This window comes from Mytilus trossulus, chromosome 1 (assembly GCF_036588685.1).
Source record: "Mytilus trossulus isolate FHL-02 chromosome 1, PNRI_Mtr1.1.1.hap1, whole genome shotgun sequence".
NCBI lineage: Eukaryota > Metazoa > Mollusca > Bivalvia > Mytilida > Mytilidae > Mytilus > Mytilus trossulus.
This window is the reverse complement of record NC_086373.1, coordinates 18,893,683-18,911,529: the sequence shown is the minus strand read 5'-3', so window position 1 is coordinate 18,911,529 and position 17,847 is coordinate 18,893,683. Positions and strand designations below refer to the sequence as shown.

Below are 17,847 nucleotides of genomic sequence, written 5' to 3'. Positions count from 1 at the left end.
AAGAACTACATTTGTATGTCAATTAGGACTGCCCTTGGATTTTAATTGATAATAATTGTGTTCGCTATGGAGATTCCGTATATTGTCAAATTATCGGAATATCAATGGGGACATACTGTGGACTTGTTTCTGTATTGTTATGAGTTACAATTTATGACTAAAATCAGCAAAAACCCATCGAAACAATAAATGATACAAATATTCAATAACTCTTTTTGATATTTCAATGATGTATTGGCTCTCAAAAATAACGACATCAATATGTAAACTAAGGACATTTATCCCTATGAACTGACTTAAAATAAAGCAAATACTAACAATGAAAACTGTCGTTTCGTGAGTTTTTGATAAGTATATCTTTAACGAGATGCTTTGTTACATAGTGCGCTAGTGACTAATTACGGTATATATGGGGACAGTAAATTCCATAAGTGGTGAGAGCAAAGCTGGAATCCCATATAGAATTTACTGACCCTTTATATACCGTATTACGTCACTAGCACACTATGCAACGAATTTATCTGAGCGACTATCTTAACGTGTCATATTTAGACTAGTGACCTATCAAAATGAGCAAGTCTTCAATACCGTTACCATTTTAACAAAAACTACTTCCATTGATCATACATAAAAAGATGCCAACAATACCTACTTGTTAGCTTTAAATGTGTTAAATGAATTTATTTTAATCTTCCTTAATTTCTTCGTCTGTAGAATTTTCTTAGTATCGTTTTTTTTTAATGAAGAGACGTAACACCACTACTAAACGTGTGTTAAAATAAGCCCCGACTCCCTACTAACCTAATGTGGAATATACTCGGTCCTCGGACGCCTTTAACCAATCAATTTCCTGGAAATGTATAGGAGAAAAGATCATAAATTTTGTGAGTTAAGAGATGATCTTTTTCCTATTGTTAATTTTCCAACTCAGATGCTGACGTTCCCTAGTCACCATCTAATAGTTTTAAAGTATCTCAACTTGTTCGATTTGCTCGTGTATGTCACAACGTATTTGATTTTACCGAATGAAATATCTGTATTACTGAAATATTATTACCAGGGTAATCCCAAACTAGTCAAACATTTACTTATTCTATCATCGGTGCAGGGACATTCTTCGTAAATTTAAACCAACATGCAGACATCTCATACGTTCAGGTATTTCACATCCAATTTTTAATGGTAAAATTCTGTACAAAGCTCAAAAATGTCATCATTCACCTCAAAAGCTTACCAAACATTTAAACATACTTATTCAGAAGGGCTATAGTTACGATACTGTTGTCAGACCATTAAAGATGGCATGTTTTTGGTATTTATATTGATTTATTCGAAGGGTCTTTGCATCGGAAACAAACATATTTGTTATACATCCTGTTGTTGGCATGATACGGGTTATGATCTCATATATTTTATGATGGTATGATACTAAACCACGAACGGGAGTTATTGTGCTTGAAGATCATTCAATGACGACACATTCTTAAATAAGTTAAATAAATTGAAGTTTAGAGCTGGCATGTCAGCAACTGCTTGAAGTCCTTTGTACATGTATGTATCATTGTCATTTTGCAGTTTCTTTTGCTACTTATTCTGAAATCTGACTAGGATTTCTTTTTAAATGATTTTTTACTGTGTATTGCAGTGTGTTTGGTTTTTCTACATTGGCTAGAGGTATAGGGGGAGGGTTGTCCCAAGTCAGGAGTCTCTGGCCTTTGCGTTAGTCTTGTATGTTTTTTTTATTTAATTTAAGTTCATTTATATGTTCTGGAATTTAGTATGGCATACAACTTACCTAAACTAGTACACAATTTGATTCAGGAGCCACCTGATTCCACATTCGGAGCGGCATTTTCCCTGTGTAAAAGACCCATTAGTGACCTTCGGCTATTTTCTGCTTTTGGTCGGGTTATTGTCTCTTTAACATATTCGCGTTTTCCATTTTAATTTTGTTAAGCTGATATGATATATCCTTCTTTGGCTAGTATTGTTGTAGCATGGTATAATTGATATGTTGTACTGCTCATATTACATTTGGTGTTTTCTTTTTTCATTTCTTTGTTAAACTTATTTTGGAGCATGTGTGGATGGTTTTGTTTGATAATCTTTTATTTGTGTAATTCTTAAGAATATCCATTTCCTGTTTATAATTATACCCAAATTTCTCTCACGGTGTTGTATTTCTATTTAAAGGAAAATTATCATAAGTCTTTTTTTAATCTATTTGTGTCTCGCTAGTTGTGTTTACATGGAAAATCTCACATTTCCACAAATCGAGTACTTTGACTAAGTTACTTCCGAATAATAAACCTATATGTAAAAGCACTTCAACAATTATGCAAACAGCAATACATTTCAATTTCCTGATCGTGGGCAGCCTCCTTTAATTATAAGATATCTATTTTTATCTGTTATAAAAGGACATAAGTGTTGGTTTTAAATCGAACTACTGAATACAATCAGAATTTAAAAAAAAACAATCAATACAAGGTGTATTCGATAAAAGGTAAGCGCTCGAATAATTCCAATAAAGATATGTAAACATTCATTGGCTATCATACCACATTTTCTTCTTTTATATATCATTACAACAGAGCATTCTTATTCAATTTCTAATGGAACATAAACTCTCTAATGCATTTTATCATATTTTTTTTTTAAAGTATGTAAAATTCATCAACACATGTACAATACTATCAAACATTATATAAAGTCATGGATACTAGTATACGTTATAAAAAATATAAAAAACACAATATAAAGTTATGAACAATATTAATACAAATACATTATATGTATTGTTTTATCACCTCATAAGTACACATTGTGTATTTTGAATTACAAATTCATTCTATAAATATAAAGAAAGATGATGATGTATTATTTCCAAATGAGATAACACTTCACAAGAGACCAAATGACACAGACATATATAACTATAGGTCACCGTACGACCTTTTATCAATGGCCAATACTGCATTTGTTGCTATGAAAGGTCCCAAAATCATAAGTGTACCACAATTCAAACGAGAAAAAGCAACGACATAATTGATGTACTAACAATGAAACAACAAACAGATAAGTAACACATCAAAAAACGCCGATCACCTAATTTCACTTAATTTCAGGCTCCTGACTTATGACAGTCACATACAAACATAATGTGGCGGGGCTAAACATGTTAGATGTATCTCAATTCCTCCTAACCCCTCCAAAAAACATAAAATAGCTATAAGTGAAATAAAAAAGGACCGAAATACAAATGAAACCAAAAACGATAAGTACTAAATAAAATTGAATAATCAAAAGCTGCATAGTAAAACAACTTTTATTTCATATTTCTGACTTGGTACATCGATTTCCTTATGTAGTAAATGATGGATTAAACCTGGTGTAAAACGCCGCATTGTCTTCAATTATATTGACAACAATAAATGTTTGCGCATAACAAACAGACACAATTAGTAAAAAGTCAAACACTTGGGTACAGCAGTCAATATTGTAATATAATCTTTATCACTATAAAACAAATAACTGTATTAACAAAGACACAAAAAATGTATATTTTATTTGTAATTGAAAAAAACACAACAAACATAATTAATACCTGGAAAAAGTAAAAAAACAACTACATAGTGTTAACGATTATACATGCAACATTTACATTTGCAGCTATGGGTTAGGGGATTAATAACTTGAATTACACATAATATCATCTAACTTAAAAATTAAATAAACTCATACATGTCCGTTCACCATGGTTGAGTATATATACAGGAGATGTCTGACTATCTCCTAATAGTTTTAACAACAGTAGAAAGTTAAGGGACAAACTAGATCCATTGTCTACAGTATTTTGAGGGTTTTTTTTTTAATAATTTTAAAAACACAAATTATTTACTCATTTAGGTGGAATCAAAAACCCTGAATACAATTATTTGGTTTGTTTAATTTTCATGTAATTTTGACAAGATATTCCTTTTGAACATTTGACAATTTTTTTTAAAAATCCCAAAAAAACTTGAACCATCAACTTAATCAGAAAAAATATCATTGAATGTATAGCAGTTTGAAAAATAATATCTAATATCATTGAGAAGTATTTCCTTAACAAAAGAGCGTGATTAACCGTTCAGCTGCTTTTTGTACAGTTATCTTCCTGTAGTGTTATGTGCCACATTAAGGTCATCTCGTTTTACTTATACATCCTTGGTTTTCAAACTTTCGGATGTGAGCATACCTAATGAAATTTGATGCAATTGTCATACAAGTGAGAATATATCAGTTTAAAGATTTAGCTAGCTTTAAATCTACCTTTTCTACATCAGAAAATGCCTATACTGAGGCAGGAATATGACAATAATTATCCATTCATTTGATGTGTTTGATTTTGACTTTTGATTAGGGACTTTCCTTTTTGAATTTTCCTCGGAGTTCAGTATTTTAGTAATTTTACCTTTTTCGACTGCACAAATCACGTGTTATTATATATTGCCATTCTGATCGGTACCATGAAAAATGTACCCGTAACTGTATCTACAGAACACACACATATATCTGTTAAATTGAATCAACCGATTAAAGACATAAAAAATAAAACTTTGTCTTTGCACACTTTTCAAATTAACATAGAAACTGTAAGACATTGACATATATAAAAAAAACTAGATTACTACAAAATGGAAATACAAAATCATGGAATTTGTAAAACTGTACATTGTAATAAAAATCATTTGTTCATAAAAGTTGTAAAACTGGCTGCCATTAAAAAGATGTTCAATAAACAGAAAAGGCCCATGATATAAAAGTGTTAAAATATGCCATAATGATTAATAATGATTACCTGAAACAATACAATCATCTTTCCTATTGCCAAGTATCGATTTACACCTCTTTAACTGAGATGCCTTTCTGAATATTTTGTAGGAGCATTACTGGTGTTTTTTAGCAGTTATGTTGTACACCAAATAAAAAACATACCATTTTTGGTTGAGATTCTACAATAGCTGGGTCAGAAACTGAAAGCCGTACTTTCTCTACCCACCCATTACAAGGGTATCAATAGCAAAGTATGAAACTCTTTTTGATATTTTGAAATAAACTGTTTAAAACATTTGAAAAACATTCAAAAGAGTATTCTCTACTCCCTCATGTAAGAGATGGATTAATGAAATATATTGTACTATATGAAACAATAGACGAAGACAATGCAATCCAAGACAAACATGGGTCTGTACGGTTTAAATAATGCAATGATTATCCTCCACGATACATAAACAAACGAAAATATTGGTTTTACATCATTGATATACGTTTAAACATTAAAAAGGTTATTGGTGGTAAAAGTAATGATCAAGAAAATTGTGATAGTTAACGAATTGTTAACATTTATTGATAAACTAACCACTTATTAATTTACCAACTAATTTAAAAGGTGGAATATTGATTTTGTTCGTGTATAATTTTTTATCATAAACGTTTTTCTCCCATACCTTGTTGTGATAACTACCCATTTGATCTTTCGGAAGATCACTCAACGAAAGTATCGACCTTATAACTTTAAGCGGTACTTATACTTCAATGTCATTGCCATTTTGTCGAGTATTTCATGACTATTTCAACAACATACGACGTATCTATTGTTGAAAAAAAATAGTCTCTAAACTACACAATGTATATTGCATGGAAGCTAATCTGTGGTATCATTTGTGATGGAATACTTCTTTTGCCTTGTGTCTTTAGCTGTGAAAAATGAAATATCCATTGCTAAAGAAAATCATGTGATTTCACCTTGAACGTTAGCATCGCATAGATTATTGCCATAACCACTACTATGTGGTTTCACAAGGTAATGGTGACTTACGTATCCATCTATATTGTTGTTAGTACTAGAATTTATGATGTCATTGCCATTCTCGTTTGATGATGTTTCTAAGACCACTTCTTCATCATTGCTGGTATTACGTGTCGCTGGAAGAAGAAACTCTGGCATGATTTGTGATCCATTATTTGTTTTGCTTTCTAATATTAGATGGCTTAAATCATTCGCTAGGTTATTTTTGATTGAATGTATTGGATTATGAACATGTTCAACGTTATCATCACAACTCAACGTTAAATTATTATTTGTACTTATCAATAATGGTGGTGTTATAGATGGAGACTCATCAGGATATAGCAACGGATGGCTGTGTAGCACAGAATAGTCTTGATCTTCAACAATGTTAATCGAGGTTTTACCATCGATTCCTTTGGCATGACAACTCCTTTTATCAAGAAATTCCATTGACTCCGATGAACTATTACTTTTACAATCTCCCACTAACGAATCGCTTCCATGATATATCTGTAAGGGAAGGTGTGCTATATACCCACTGGTTAAATCCCGAGAGTTGTTTTGCTGGCTAACTGATATATTTTCAGTTGAACGATTTACACTATCTACGGGAGAGCAGGTTCCAATCCCTGAACTCAAAAGGTCAGCTGGTTTGACAGGGAAACATTTATTAGAAACATATCCACTATTTGAAGATGTTGCTGTTTGGTGGTTGTTTTGAATACTATCACCTTTGTTGTCACCTTGAATTTCTTCTTCTTCACTATCCACTTCTAATTGAATTTCGTTATTTTGTATGCTGAGAGATGGATGTGACAAATGGCTGCTGGTATTCTCAAAATTATTTAAAGAACTTGAAGCAAATCTTTCTAGGATGTCTTCATGTCTATGGTTGGACTTCTCTTCATGTTGAAGTGTAAGACAGGGAATAGGAAACGATGAACTTTCCGAATGCTCTGGTCCTGAATCATCTGGTATGGACAAAGACCCTGAAGTGATAACAATACATCTTCATAAAAAAATGATATAATTATTGCATACTTTCTACGTATTAAAAGTGTTACAAAGAGACTATTTGTTAGTTCTTAAAAAGTATACAAACTAGTATCTATATTTTGGGTTGTTATGCGTTCTACAATGTATAATAGTAAAAAGGTAGTTAGAAAGGAAATATACGTCTATTTAATTCAGTTTTTGATAACACATTTTAGAAGATTTATAGATCTGCAAAGAGCATTTTCTTGAAGACGTCAAGCACACTTATTGTATCATTTAAAACAAATGACTTTACCCAAAGAGATAGAATATGACGAAATATAACTTCGAGGACTATTTTTTCTAAAATTCATAAAGCTATGGGAATTCAAAATTTCGGTTTACATTAATGGTTATTTGTTCAATAGAGTATAACGTTGTTGAAAGGGAGACTAATTCGTCAATTTAGAATGTTTTACTTTTTTACATTAGCTAGATTTAGGGGGAGGGTTGAGATCTCACAAACATGTTTAACCCCGCCGCATTTTCGCGCCTGTCCCAAGTCAGGGGCCTCTGGCCTTTGTTAGTTTTGTATTATTTTAATTTTAGTTTCTTGTGTACAATTTGGAAATTAGTATGGCGTTTATTATCACTGAACTAGTATATATTTGTGTAGGGGCCAGCTGTAATTGAAGAAAACAGCATCCATAACAGTATGTAAGACAACATTCAAATTTTGATGTTATATACACAAATGTGTTACGCCTATCAAACGCGTGTTATTTGGTAGATCTTTTTAATACTGTTAAGTAATTTAACTGTTCAGAAATTTTTATTATTGCAAAAAATACGTCAGAGTTGTAAATACAATAATTTAAACTCGCATTTTGAAATATTTTATATGAATTAAACAAGATTTTTCTCAAAATCGTAATAATTAAAATCGCATTTAAGTCTAAAATTACAAAGTCTCCATAATGAATGCAGGCAATAATTTCTGAATTTACAGTACTCATGAAAAAGGGTAAACTTTTTTCATCATCTCTGTTTATTTATTAAACATGTACAGATATCTTCAAAATATTACACAAATATACATGTTATCCTGTCTCAGCATATATATCAATGAAAGGGTAATGTATTGAAAAGCTAATTTTATCTCGTGTAATTCAAAACTAACAGATCTATCAATCACATCATTCATATCAAATAAGTATTTTTGTCAACATTATGTTTTTTTTAAATATGTCTTTTTTGCATTTGATCATGTTTTCTCTGTATTGCAGCTTTAAACTTATTTCAAAGGATGCGAGTTTTATTTTCGTGGTAACTCCTTTTCATGTATTGTGGAAAATTGTATGTTCTCGGAAATTGATTTCGTGGTTTTGCAAAAGACTGCATACAATCCAATAGAAAATGTGTATTTCGTTGAACATTGAAATTCGAGGTCATCCTGAATTTCTTCTTCACTATTTAGTCCTCACGTTTTTCTCACGTTTTGTTTAAGGTTTGTGCGTTACCAGTAAGGATCATCTACAACAAACCGTCGTGTGCACCAACGATACAGTTTTATTTCACTTTGTTTCTGCTGTTTTGTATCAGAGGGTGCTATGTCTTGATTTTTTTAAACCAATCAACCTGTTTAAAAATTAAATATCATATTCTGAAAAACTTACTTTTGTTTTCTATGGAAGTATTCAGATTGTCACATCCAATTAAATCGTCGGGGGAACAATATCCTGTCTCAGCATGTTGATTAGTGTTCAAATTAGTTCCACCGATGGTAAATGTTTGACTGTTCAAACTCCAGCCGATCAGTTCTTCGTTAAACACTGATTCACTTATAGTTTGTACATGGTGGGTGTTTTGTTCACTTGAAAGATCCTACAAAATATTCAAAAACTGTATTTAAACGTGCTGTGAAATATCTGTATTTTGTACAAATTATTTTTTTTGTAACAAAAGCATTTGGAATTGATTTTAGACATTACACTTCTAGTACTGTAATATCATCAATATAGAGACTAACTTTCTGAAAGATTCAAACTTATAATATCAGAAGTGAAAAACATTTTGTGTTTCAGTTTTAGTTACCAATATTGTGTGTCCGTGACATATAAAAATATAATATTAGTAATGCCAAACTATATAATATTAGTGACCTTATGCAATTTACTGACCCCATATATATCGTTTTAGGTCACTTGTCTTTATATGTGGTATTTATATTATCGGCCTATCGAAGATATTTTAAAAGTCTTCAATATTTAGTTTTAACATGTTTCAGAAACTACTTCCGTTTTTCTTTTCAATAAACATATATTTTTATAAATGTATTTCAATCGTTGTATTCAGTTTCTTCGTCTGTTTAAACCTCTCAGATTTCTTTTTTGTATTAAAAGAGAAGTAACTCCCTAAAACCCCATAAGGTTGTTAACCCTACATGGTAACTAACCATGTTTTTGAGGGCCCCTCAACTATATATATTTAGTCACCACGTGTAGTTCGTTAACCAATCATATCCCCATAAATATACAGGAGGTAATATTAATACAAATACATTACGAACAATACCAATCAAGTCGATTCGACATACCAATGCTTTATTGTCGTGGCCATTTAAATCCAATTTTAACGTGCAGGGCTTGTACATTCCACTTTTGTCATTCCTCTGCAAAGAAAGGCATATGATAATAAACTTATCAATATCTAATAAAAAAGCTTTTAACTTGTTTTCCGTCATGAAATGATAAGCCGCAGAAGCATCGATTTTTGTTTTGGATATTTCTGAAGATAAAGAAAGCTGACCGAATTATTTTATTTTAATTTTTATGCAGTCTTGTTTTGTTTATTAGAAAAGATTTGAACTTATCTTATATAAAAAGATCACCTTATATCAGTAATCAATATGTAATGGTACATACCCATTTAAGATACTAGGCTTATAATTCATTTCGACAAAAAGAGCACGTGTTTACATGCATCAGACACGTGAGTGTCACTCGAATCGGCAGTTTAAAGGTCAAATCATATTACATAAAACTGTTACACTTGATTGTTGATTTATAATATATGTTTTTTAAACTATAAATTATCTCACAATATGTTACCCACATATTCACATAAATTTGAAATTGCTGTAACATGTTTTATTGTGTATCTTTACATTTTTAATCATTTTCAATATAACAAAAGGAAAAAAAAACACATATATATTTATATATATATAATGTCTTACACTAATTGTTGGAACATCTATGTCAAACGGTTTTATTATTTCCTTGATCTTTCCACACAAATCAAACCTATAAAACAACACATCATATATATACACATAACAAGAGAAATTTCAAGTATCTTATATTTTGTAAAACTACGAAGTAGATCGAAAGTCTTTTCTATTTTGCCGTAACAATGCCAGGCAGTTCTTCTCCAACTACTCTTTCTTTCCAGAACATAATATCATTTAAAACCAACTGTCAAATATTAAACTGCTAGTAAGAAGCAATACTAAAATTTCATCCATTTTCTTTACAAAGATTTTTTTTAATCTTAACAAACAGACGTGACATGCTTAAAGAAATAATATGATATAAGATAATACCTGATCTGTGCTACTAGTATTATGATCACTAACAGTATAAAAGCTGCAGGTATTCCAATTGCAACTCCAAAGTATTCAAAACTTGTTTCTGAAAATAAATAGCTTTTCAAATATAAACCAATATTTCAGAACACAACATTTACTAGTACCTTATAATTTGCATTCAAACTTTTATATATCAATCAACTGTGTACCATTTTTGTTATCTTACTGAAATGAGTTAATGTAATCTTTCTTTTCGCAGTTGTTTCTCCATTGTTTAACGTATTATATAATCCAAATATTAGCTACGATTTGTCAATGGATTTTGATTAATATTATATAAGGGTTGGCACCAGCGGATAAACTCCTCACTTCAAACTTGCTTTTCGTCAACAAAAGACTCATCAGTGACACCTGAATTAAAATATGTTAAAAAAGCCAAATAACGTACGAATTTGAGACAGTGCATATGCGTTAAGCTGTTTTCCTGTTTGTGTTCTAAGTTGTTGGTTTTATGTATGATGGTTGGTTGCATTTCGGAAATATTGGTTCCACAACTGCAACAAGTGTATTACGATATTGCTCCACTCGAGACAGTTAAATTTTAATCAGGAAATGGAAGATAAATTCTTCATAATCAGGCGACTAGCCGAACATGCTTAAATGTCAAATGATATGCACAAACTTACCGGGCTGTGCTGGTTCCATTGTTGTAACATTGTAATTTTTCTCCCCTTCTACGCTTTGTTTTCCAGCAGACGACACAGCCATTAACCAAACAACATACCCAGTTCCACTCTTAAGGTTTCTTATTGTATATTGCATTTGTACTTCAGTTATAGATGTGTTGACTCTCGTAGAGGTATTTGTACCTTAGTAAAGGAATAGTAGTTTGTATAAGGTACAGACGAAAACGCTATATACAATGTCAACTAACACTAGATGTTTACAAGTGAATTGAACAAAATGCTTCTCTCTTACTTCTGAATTTTGTATTGAAGTGTATTGGTTGTTGCTAAAATATTTTTTCTTATAAATATGAGTTGCATTTTATTGTCAGGAATATGACAGTTGTTGTCCATTCGTTTGATGTGTTTTGTCATTTGATTTTGCCATTTGATTAGTGACTTTACGTTTAAATTTTACTCGGAGTTTTTTGTGATTTTACTATTTATATCTTTCCGTGAAATTTTTATCTGAACCAGACCTGCACATTTAATCTTTACATTTAAGGTGGTACCTAACACTACAGGGAGATAACTCTGTAAAGTCAGTTAAACGTTTTAATTACGTTGTGTTGTAAAGGAATATTAAGCTTCTCAATGATCAAAATTGGTGGTTGTCAAATTGCTATATAACCAGAGTAAAAACGGTTGGTTCAACATTTTTTAAAATTTTTATATTTTTGTTAAAGTGTCAAAGTAAATATTTTGACAAAATTGTATGAAAATTAAACGAGCCAAATTAATTTTAGTGAAAGTGTTGGGTACAACCTAAAATCCTCATAACTTGTAACTTCAAACAAATAAGAGATAGCTAACTTGCAGTTTCAATTTGTTGATGTCTTTGTTGAATGATCACAAAAAACAGTTAAAGAAATAATGTTTCAAAATATGTTGCATAGCTTTTTATTTGTTCCATTTAACGGTTGATCAAATATTCTTACCAAATATACATTCAGCATCTGTTTTGGCAAATTGGCACCAAAGTAAAATATAAGATTTTACAAAAGGTGAACGTTCACATGTCCCAGGTCTTGTCCAAGTAACTGTTATTGATTGTTGTTCACGATTCTGTAAATTTACACTGTTTGGTTTTGGTGGAACTGCAATAAGCGAAACAAACATAACTCAATTTTTAAACATTATTACCCTCAATCAAATACATTATACACATAAGTCTTGCCCAGTCTTAACTTATTTAAAATATAGAAGTATTTCGTAGTTTTGTTTCTCCTGTCGTCATTTAAAGTAATATATCATGCTTTTCTTTATCTCTCTTCGACTCATGAGTATTGTTGTTTTTTTTAAGTTTGGTATCATCTGCCCTTACTTTTCTTTAACAGCGCTCTACATCAGTTAAATAATACTTAACAATTACACATTTACAAAGTAAACACAGATGCACAAATATTGGTGTTTGATGCTTACGATTTGGATTGAATCATGAATTGACAAAAAGAAGAGAACATTAATTTCACTCTCTTTTATGTACTACTTTGTCTTAATCCCTTGTATGAGTGTGTTTTATGAATTATTAATTAACCAAAGGTTTCAAAGTATCTGCGATAATTTACCTTCATTTCTCATGTAATAACAACTTTTCCATGAGAATCCTGTACTTGCGTTTTCACTATCCATTGAAACACCAAATAAGTAGTTCTTTTCTTTATTCAAATGTACAGTATACGAGGTTTCTTCAACTGAGATAGTTTTCCATTGAATATGTTTCTATATAAATATAAAAGAGGACAAAATATACCAAAGTGACAGTCAAACTCATAAATCTAAAATAAACAGACAACACTATGGCTAAAAATGAAAAAGACAAAAAGACAAACAATAGTACACATGACAAAGTATAGAAAACTAAAGAATAACCAACACGAACCCCACAAAAAACTAGGGGTAAACCGCTGTTCGAAATTCATTTATCGTTTGAGTAAAAAAGACGAATTACAAACTTAAACTGAGGGAATCACATCAAATATAATAGGGGAACTACGACATAACAGAAACACGACATTAAAGTCATAAGAAACCTCAAATCAAAAAAATAATGCATATGTTTTTTATAACTCAATGGATAGTTTTCATCATAAAACTTATGTACATATACTTTTTTCTGAAGAAAATTCTTTAATTTGTTTTTATTTAGAAGACGTTATTTTAATTTGTTTTACATTTGTTAAATTCATTCTGAATAAAAGAAAATCTTTCCCAAATTTATTAAGGTAATTTTCCAGTTATCGTTATCGTTTTCGTTTTTTATTAGTTTTGAAACCCATCTAATTTGCAAGGATTTTATATAGGAGTCTAATAACATCAAATATAATAGGGGAACTACGACATAACAGAAACACGACATTAAAGTCATAAGAAACCTCAAATCAAAAAAATTACAAAAACATGGATTTTTTTGGGGACTTTAGTACATTAATTTTTCCTATTAATGTTAAGTTTCGTTTGTTCCATCCTTGAATCAATTTTTCACATTTATCTATGTGTTTCTCTGTGTTTAATTTTGGTCAATCAATCATTTGTAATCCTCCATCAATATATCATGTATATGGTTTACACAATATAGAGCGTTTAATTCTATCTTTTTTCCGAACTTTTGTTTTATTTCATGTGTTATTATCATACATGATGCTCTGTATGTTAGGTTTGGTAAATAAAGGCAACAGTAGTAAACCACTGTTCAAAACTCGTAAATCTATGGACAAAAAAACTAAATATTGGAAACAACCTAAAACTGAGGAAAACGCATGAAATATAAGAGGAAATTGGGGACTTTAGTACATTAATTTTTCCTATTAATGTTAAGTTTCGTTTGTTCCATCCTTGAATCAATTTTTCACATTTATCTATGTGTTTCTCTGTGTTTAATTTTGGACTTTCTTGATACTCGTATCCAAAATATGTTCCTAGAATTTTAATGTGTTCTTGTTTCCAGTTTTTATTTTCAAATTTATCTTTTGACTTTTAAATTTGCCAAGCCATAAGCCTTCTGTTTTGTTTCTATTCAGTTTGAGCACAGAAAGGCTTCCTAAAGTTTCAATGATATTTAGGGTAATATATATCTTTGCGTGTTTTTTAAAACAATAGAGTATGATCTGCTTGGTGACATATTTTAGTGAGCAAAATCTAATTTGCATTCAAATCCTTTTAATTCCTTATTTTAATTTCTCTTAATTTAATTGCCATTATTTCAACACTCAAGACAAAAATAAAAGAATCTAACAGACATCCTTGTCTTATCCCACGAAATATATTGAAGGGGACAGACACCCATCCATTATTCAAAATTATGTCTGTATACATAGTTTCAACCCATTTTATGAATGCTTTTTTAAAACTAAATTTAACATAAAGCACCATTTAAGTGAGTCGAAAGCTTAAGTAAAGTCTAAAAATAAAATTGCACCATCTACATTAAATTTTTCAAAATAATCAATAATGTCTTGGATTTGTCTTATCATGCTTATGTTAAAACCTATGTATCTGTTTTGTATGTAACCTTTTTGATCAGAGTGAATGAATTTGGGTAGTACTGATTTCAGTCGATGCGCTAAGGCGTAAGCTTGTAAATAAACTCATCATAGATACCAGGACTAAATTTAGTAATTTAACATCATAGTTTAATAACGTAATAGGTTATATTTATCAAGGGAGAGGGGGTCATTTTAAAAAAAAAAAAGAAGAGATATGGCTCAAATTTTTTGGGAGTTTGTTAATTCTCCTTTTTTATAGCAATAGTTGAAAGTTGGTACTATAAATCTGTAATCTGTTCCCAAACTTTTCTATAAAACTCAACGTTCAGTCCGTCTAGCCCTGGGGTCTAGTTTAATTTCATCTTAAATATAGCCTCTGTTCATTCACTTATAGTATTTTTTCCCTCGCATATATTACTTTCAGATTCATTTTTAACTTTCTTTGATAGTTTCGAAGTATTGTTTTACCTTTTCTGTATCGGGTTTTGTTGAAGTATATAATTTAGTATAATAATTGACTCTCAGATTTAGTATTCGGTTTTGGTCATATGTTACATGATTATTTTCATCATTAAGTTGAGTTAAAGTTTTTTTTACTTTGCCGTATTTTTTTCTAGACCAAGAAAAAAAATGCTTTTCTCTCCTTCTTCTAGCCGTTTTACGCGTGATCTAATTTTATTTGCTTTTTTTTTTTTCATTATATAAACTTGCTAATTGTTTTTCAATGTTTTCTTTTAGGTTGTCTGTCTTATCATTTATATAATTATCACAATCACTTTCTTCAGATAGGGTTTGTAATGTATTTTCTAAGATTTCAATAGTACATTTTTTTATACTCGCCTTTAATTTACAGTATTGGATGGTATAATCCCTTACCTCAACTTTAAAGTTATCCCATAAAATATCTAGGTTGAGAGATGTTTCTGATTTTGTTTTATATTTATCAATCAATTTTGAAATATTTTGGTTTTGGTCATATTCTTGACATCGTACAGACATGTATTTATATATATAGCTGAACCTCTCACTTCTTGTATGACCGTAGCATCAAATTCCATTTCATTTACAACTGTTAGTGTACAAGACAATAAAACATCTACTTAACAGGTAAAAATGTCAAAATAGAGGTTTGAAAGTCAACATTGTGTAAAGTTAATCAAAATTAAAACAAAAAAATATGTAACAAACAGAAAAACAAAAGGGCATAAAGACAAAGCAAATACGACGACGATCCAGTCTTTGTTCTTTTAGAGTTTATAGGCTTCCCTGGAATTGTTTTGTTACCTGTATTTGTATTCTAAATTGATTCAAGAAATTGAACATTTTAATTACTGTTGCATAATGTAAGTTGTACATCTATATACGTTACCTCACACCCATTCGTTCTTTCACACCAGTAAATAGTATAATTTGTTAATCCTTTTAAATATCTGGTTTCCCACGATATCAAATATGTCTGGTTTCCCGCGATGTCTGTGCTTAACTTTTCAAGTAAAAAGTCTGGAGGCTGTATGCTGTTTGCTGAAAAATATTTGTTTATAACTGTTAATCTGTGGATTGAAAAGACAATTGATTTTAAAAGAAAGGATTTGATGTACCCTTGTTATATATTTGTTAAATTACATTCAAAAATGGACCTGAATGTACATACATGTATATGTTAAACCAAAAATGGTTATATTGACATATTTTGTAGTCGTACTTTGCCAAACATTATTGCTTTTTTTCATTTTTTCTCTATCAACAATAGTCAAGATAATAACCAACAACTGTAAAATGTCTTTAAAATTACCAATTTAATGATAGCAACCCAACAACGGGTTATCTGATTAGTCGGAAATTTCAGGGTAGATAGAGCTCAAGCTAATAAATATGTATTATGCCAGTTTGTTCTAAATACTTTTGTTATTAAGGTATAAGCAACAACTGCATATACCCTTATGTTCTTTTTTTATCCATGTCGGCCTTATTGGTTGTCAAGCGGGGTCATCGGATATAGTTTTCAAACTAAATACCCTTATGATGATTTTTAAGAGTAGTTTCAGAGAAGAAGATACTTCGAAAACAAAGGGATAAACCATTATATGTCTTTTTAAACACGGAGCCTTGACTTACACCAAACAGCAAGCTGTAAAGGGCCCAAAAATGACTCCAGTAAAACCATTCAAACGGGAAAATCAACGGTATAATCTATAGAAATTAGAGAACTCTCCATCCAAGTCACAAATTTTAACAGTAAACAGTTGTAGGTCAAAGTATGGTCTTCAACACGGAGGTTTGGCTCATACCTAGCAACAAGCTATAAAGGGCCCAAAAATGACTCGAGTAAAACCTTTCAAACGGGAAAATCAAGTCTAATCTATAAAAATTAATTTTTTTTTTTACATCCAAATCTAAAATGGTATAAGTAAACCATCATAGGTCAAAGTACTGTCTTCAACAAGGAGGATGGCTCATATCGAACAGCAAGCTATAAAGCGTAAAAAAATTCTAAAAGGAAAACCAACGTTCAAATCTATATACAAAACGCGAAACGCAAACCGAGAAACACTTATGAACCACTTCAACAAACGACAACCAATGAACATTATGTCATAATTATCCATGGACTGTATATAAACTTCATAATTTTAAGCCAGCTTAACTATGTCCGACATTATCTGTTTTACAAGATCATTTAAACTATACACTCAAGCATATTGGAATAGCATTTACTAATTTGATCAACACTACATTGTTGGCAGGCATTATACTAATGTATTTTCATGTAATTAATGATAACTTAAAAGTTGTTTTTTTAATATTTAATATGTTTCAAAATCTATGTACCTTTTTGGATGTAAACTGGATTGCTAGGATCAGACATTCCAACTGTTGTTCCTGCTTTTATCCTTACACTGCCATTTTTCACAGACTGCATATGTGTAAATGTATAGTGTGACGCGGTAGATGAAGCAACACTATGGGAAATAGGTTCACCTCCAGTAGATTCAAGTATCACATCAAATTTCACGATCGGTCCATTTTTATTCATCTCGTGGAAATTCTAGAAACATGTAAAACAAATTTTAAAATCTCTATACATGTTATGCCACTATAAAAAAAGTTTTTTTTAAAGTAAACAATGGATTGTTTCTTACATACAATTCAGTTAAATGTGATAAATTCCTTATTTATGTCATTCATAAAAGTAGGTAAAGCAATAACTCGGGTACCATTTATAATTCTACATTTTTA

General features: G+C 30.5%; 1 protein-coding gene across 2 annotated transcripts in view; it reads right to left on the bottom strand.

Moving 5' to 3' along the window:
• Positions 1-3,551: 3,551 nt before the first annotated feature.
• LOC134717725 (uncharacterized) overlaps positions 3,552-17,847 on the bottom strand; it is a 34,358-nt gene continuing 20,062 nt past the window's right edge. For both annotated transcript variants that reach the window (XM_063580228.1, XM_063580221.1), the window contains exons 9-18: positions 17,440-17,656; positions 15,980-16,131; positions 12,694-12,847; positions 12,064-12,222; positions 11,087-11,269; positions 10,416-10,503; positions 10,050-10,116; positions 9,408-9,482; positions 8,488-8,695; positions 3,552-6,825 (exon numbers count right to left, since the gene is read on the bottom strand). In XM_063580228.1, coding sequence (XP_063436298.1) covers positions 5,777-6,825; positions 8,488-8,695; positions 9,408-9,482; positions 10,050-10,116; positions 10,416-10,503; positions 11,087-11,269; positions 12,064-12,222; positions 12,694-12,847; positions 15,980-16,131; positions 17,440-17,656 — 2,352 coding nt within the window. In that variant the 3' untranslated portion in view covers positions 3,552-5,776. The remainder of the gene's footprint in view (positions 6,826-8,487; positions 8,696-9,407; positions 9,483-10,049; positions 10,117-10,415; positions 10,504-11,086; positions 11,270-12,063; positions 12,223-12,693; positions 12,848-15,979; positions 16,132-17,439; positions 17,657-17,847) is intronic.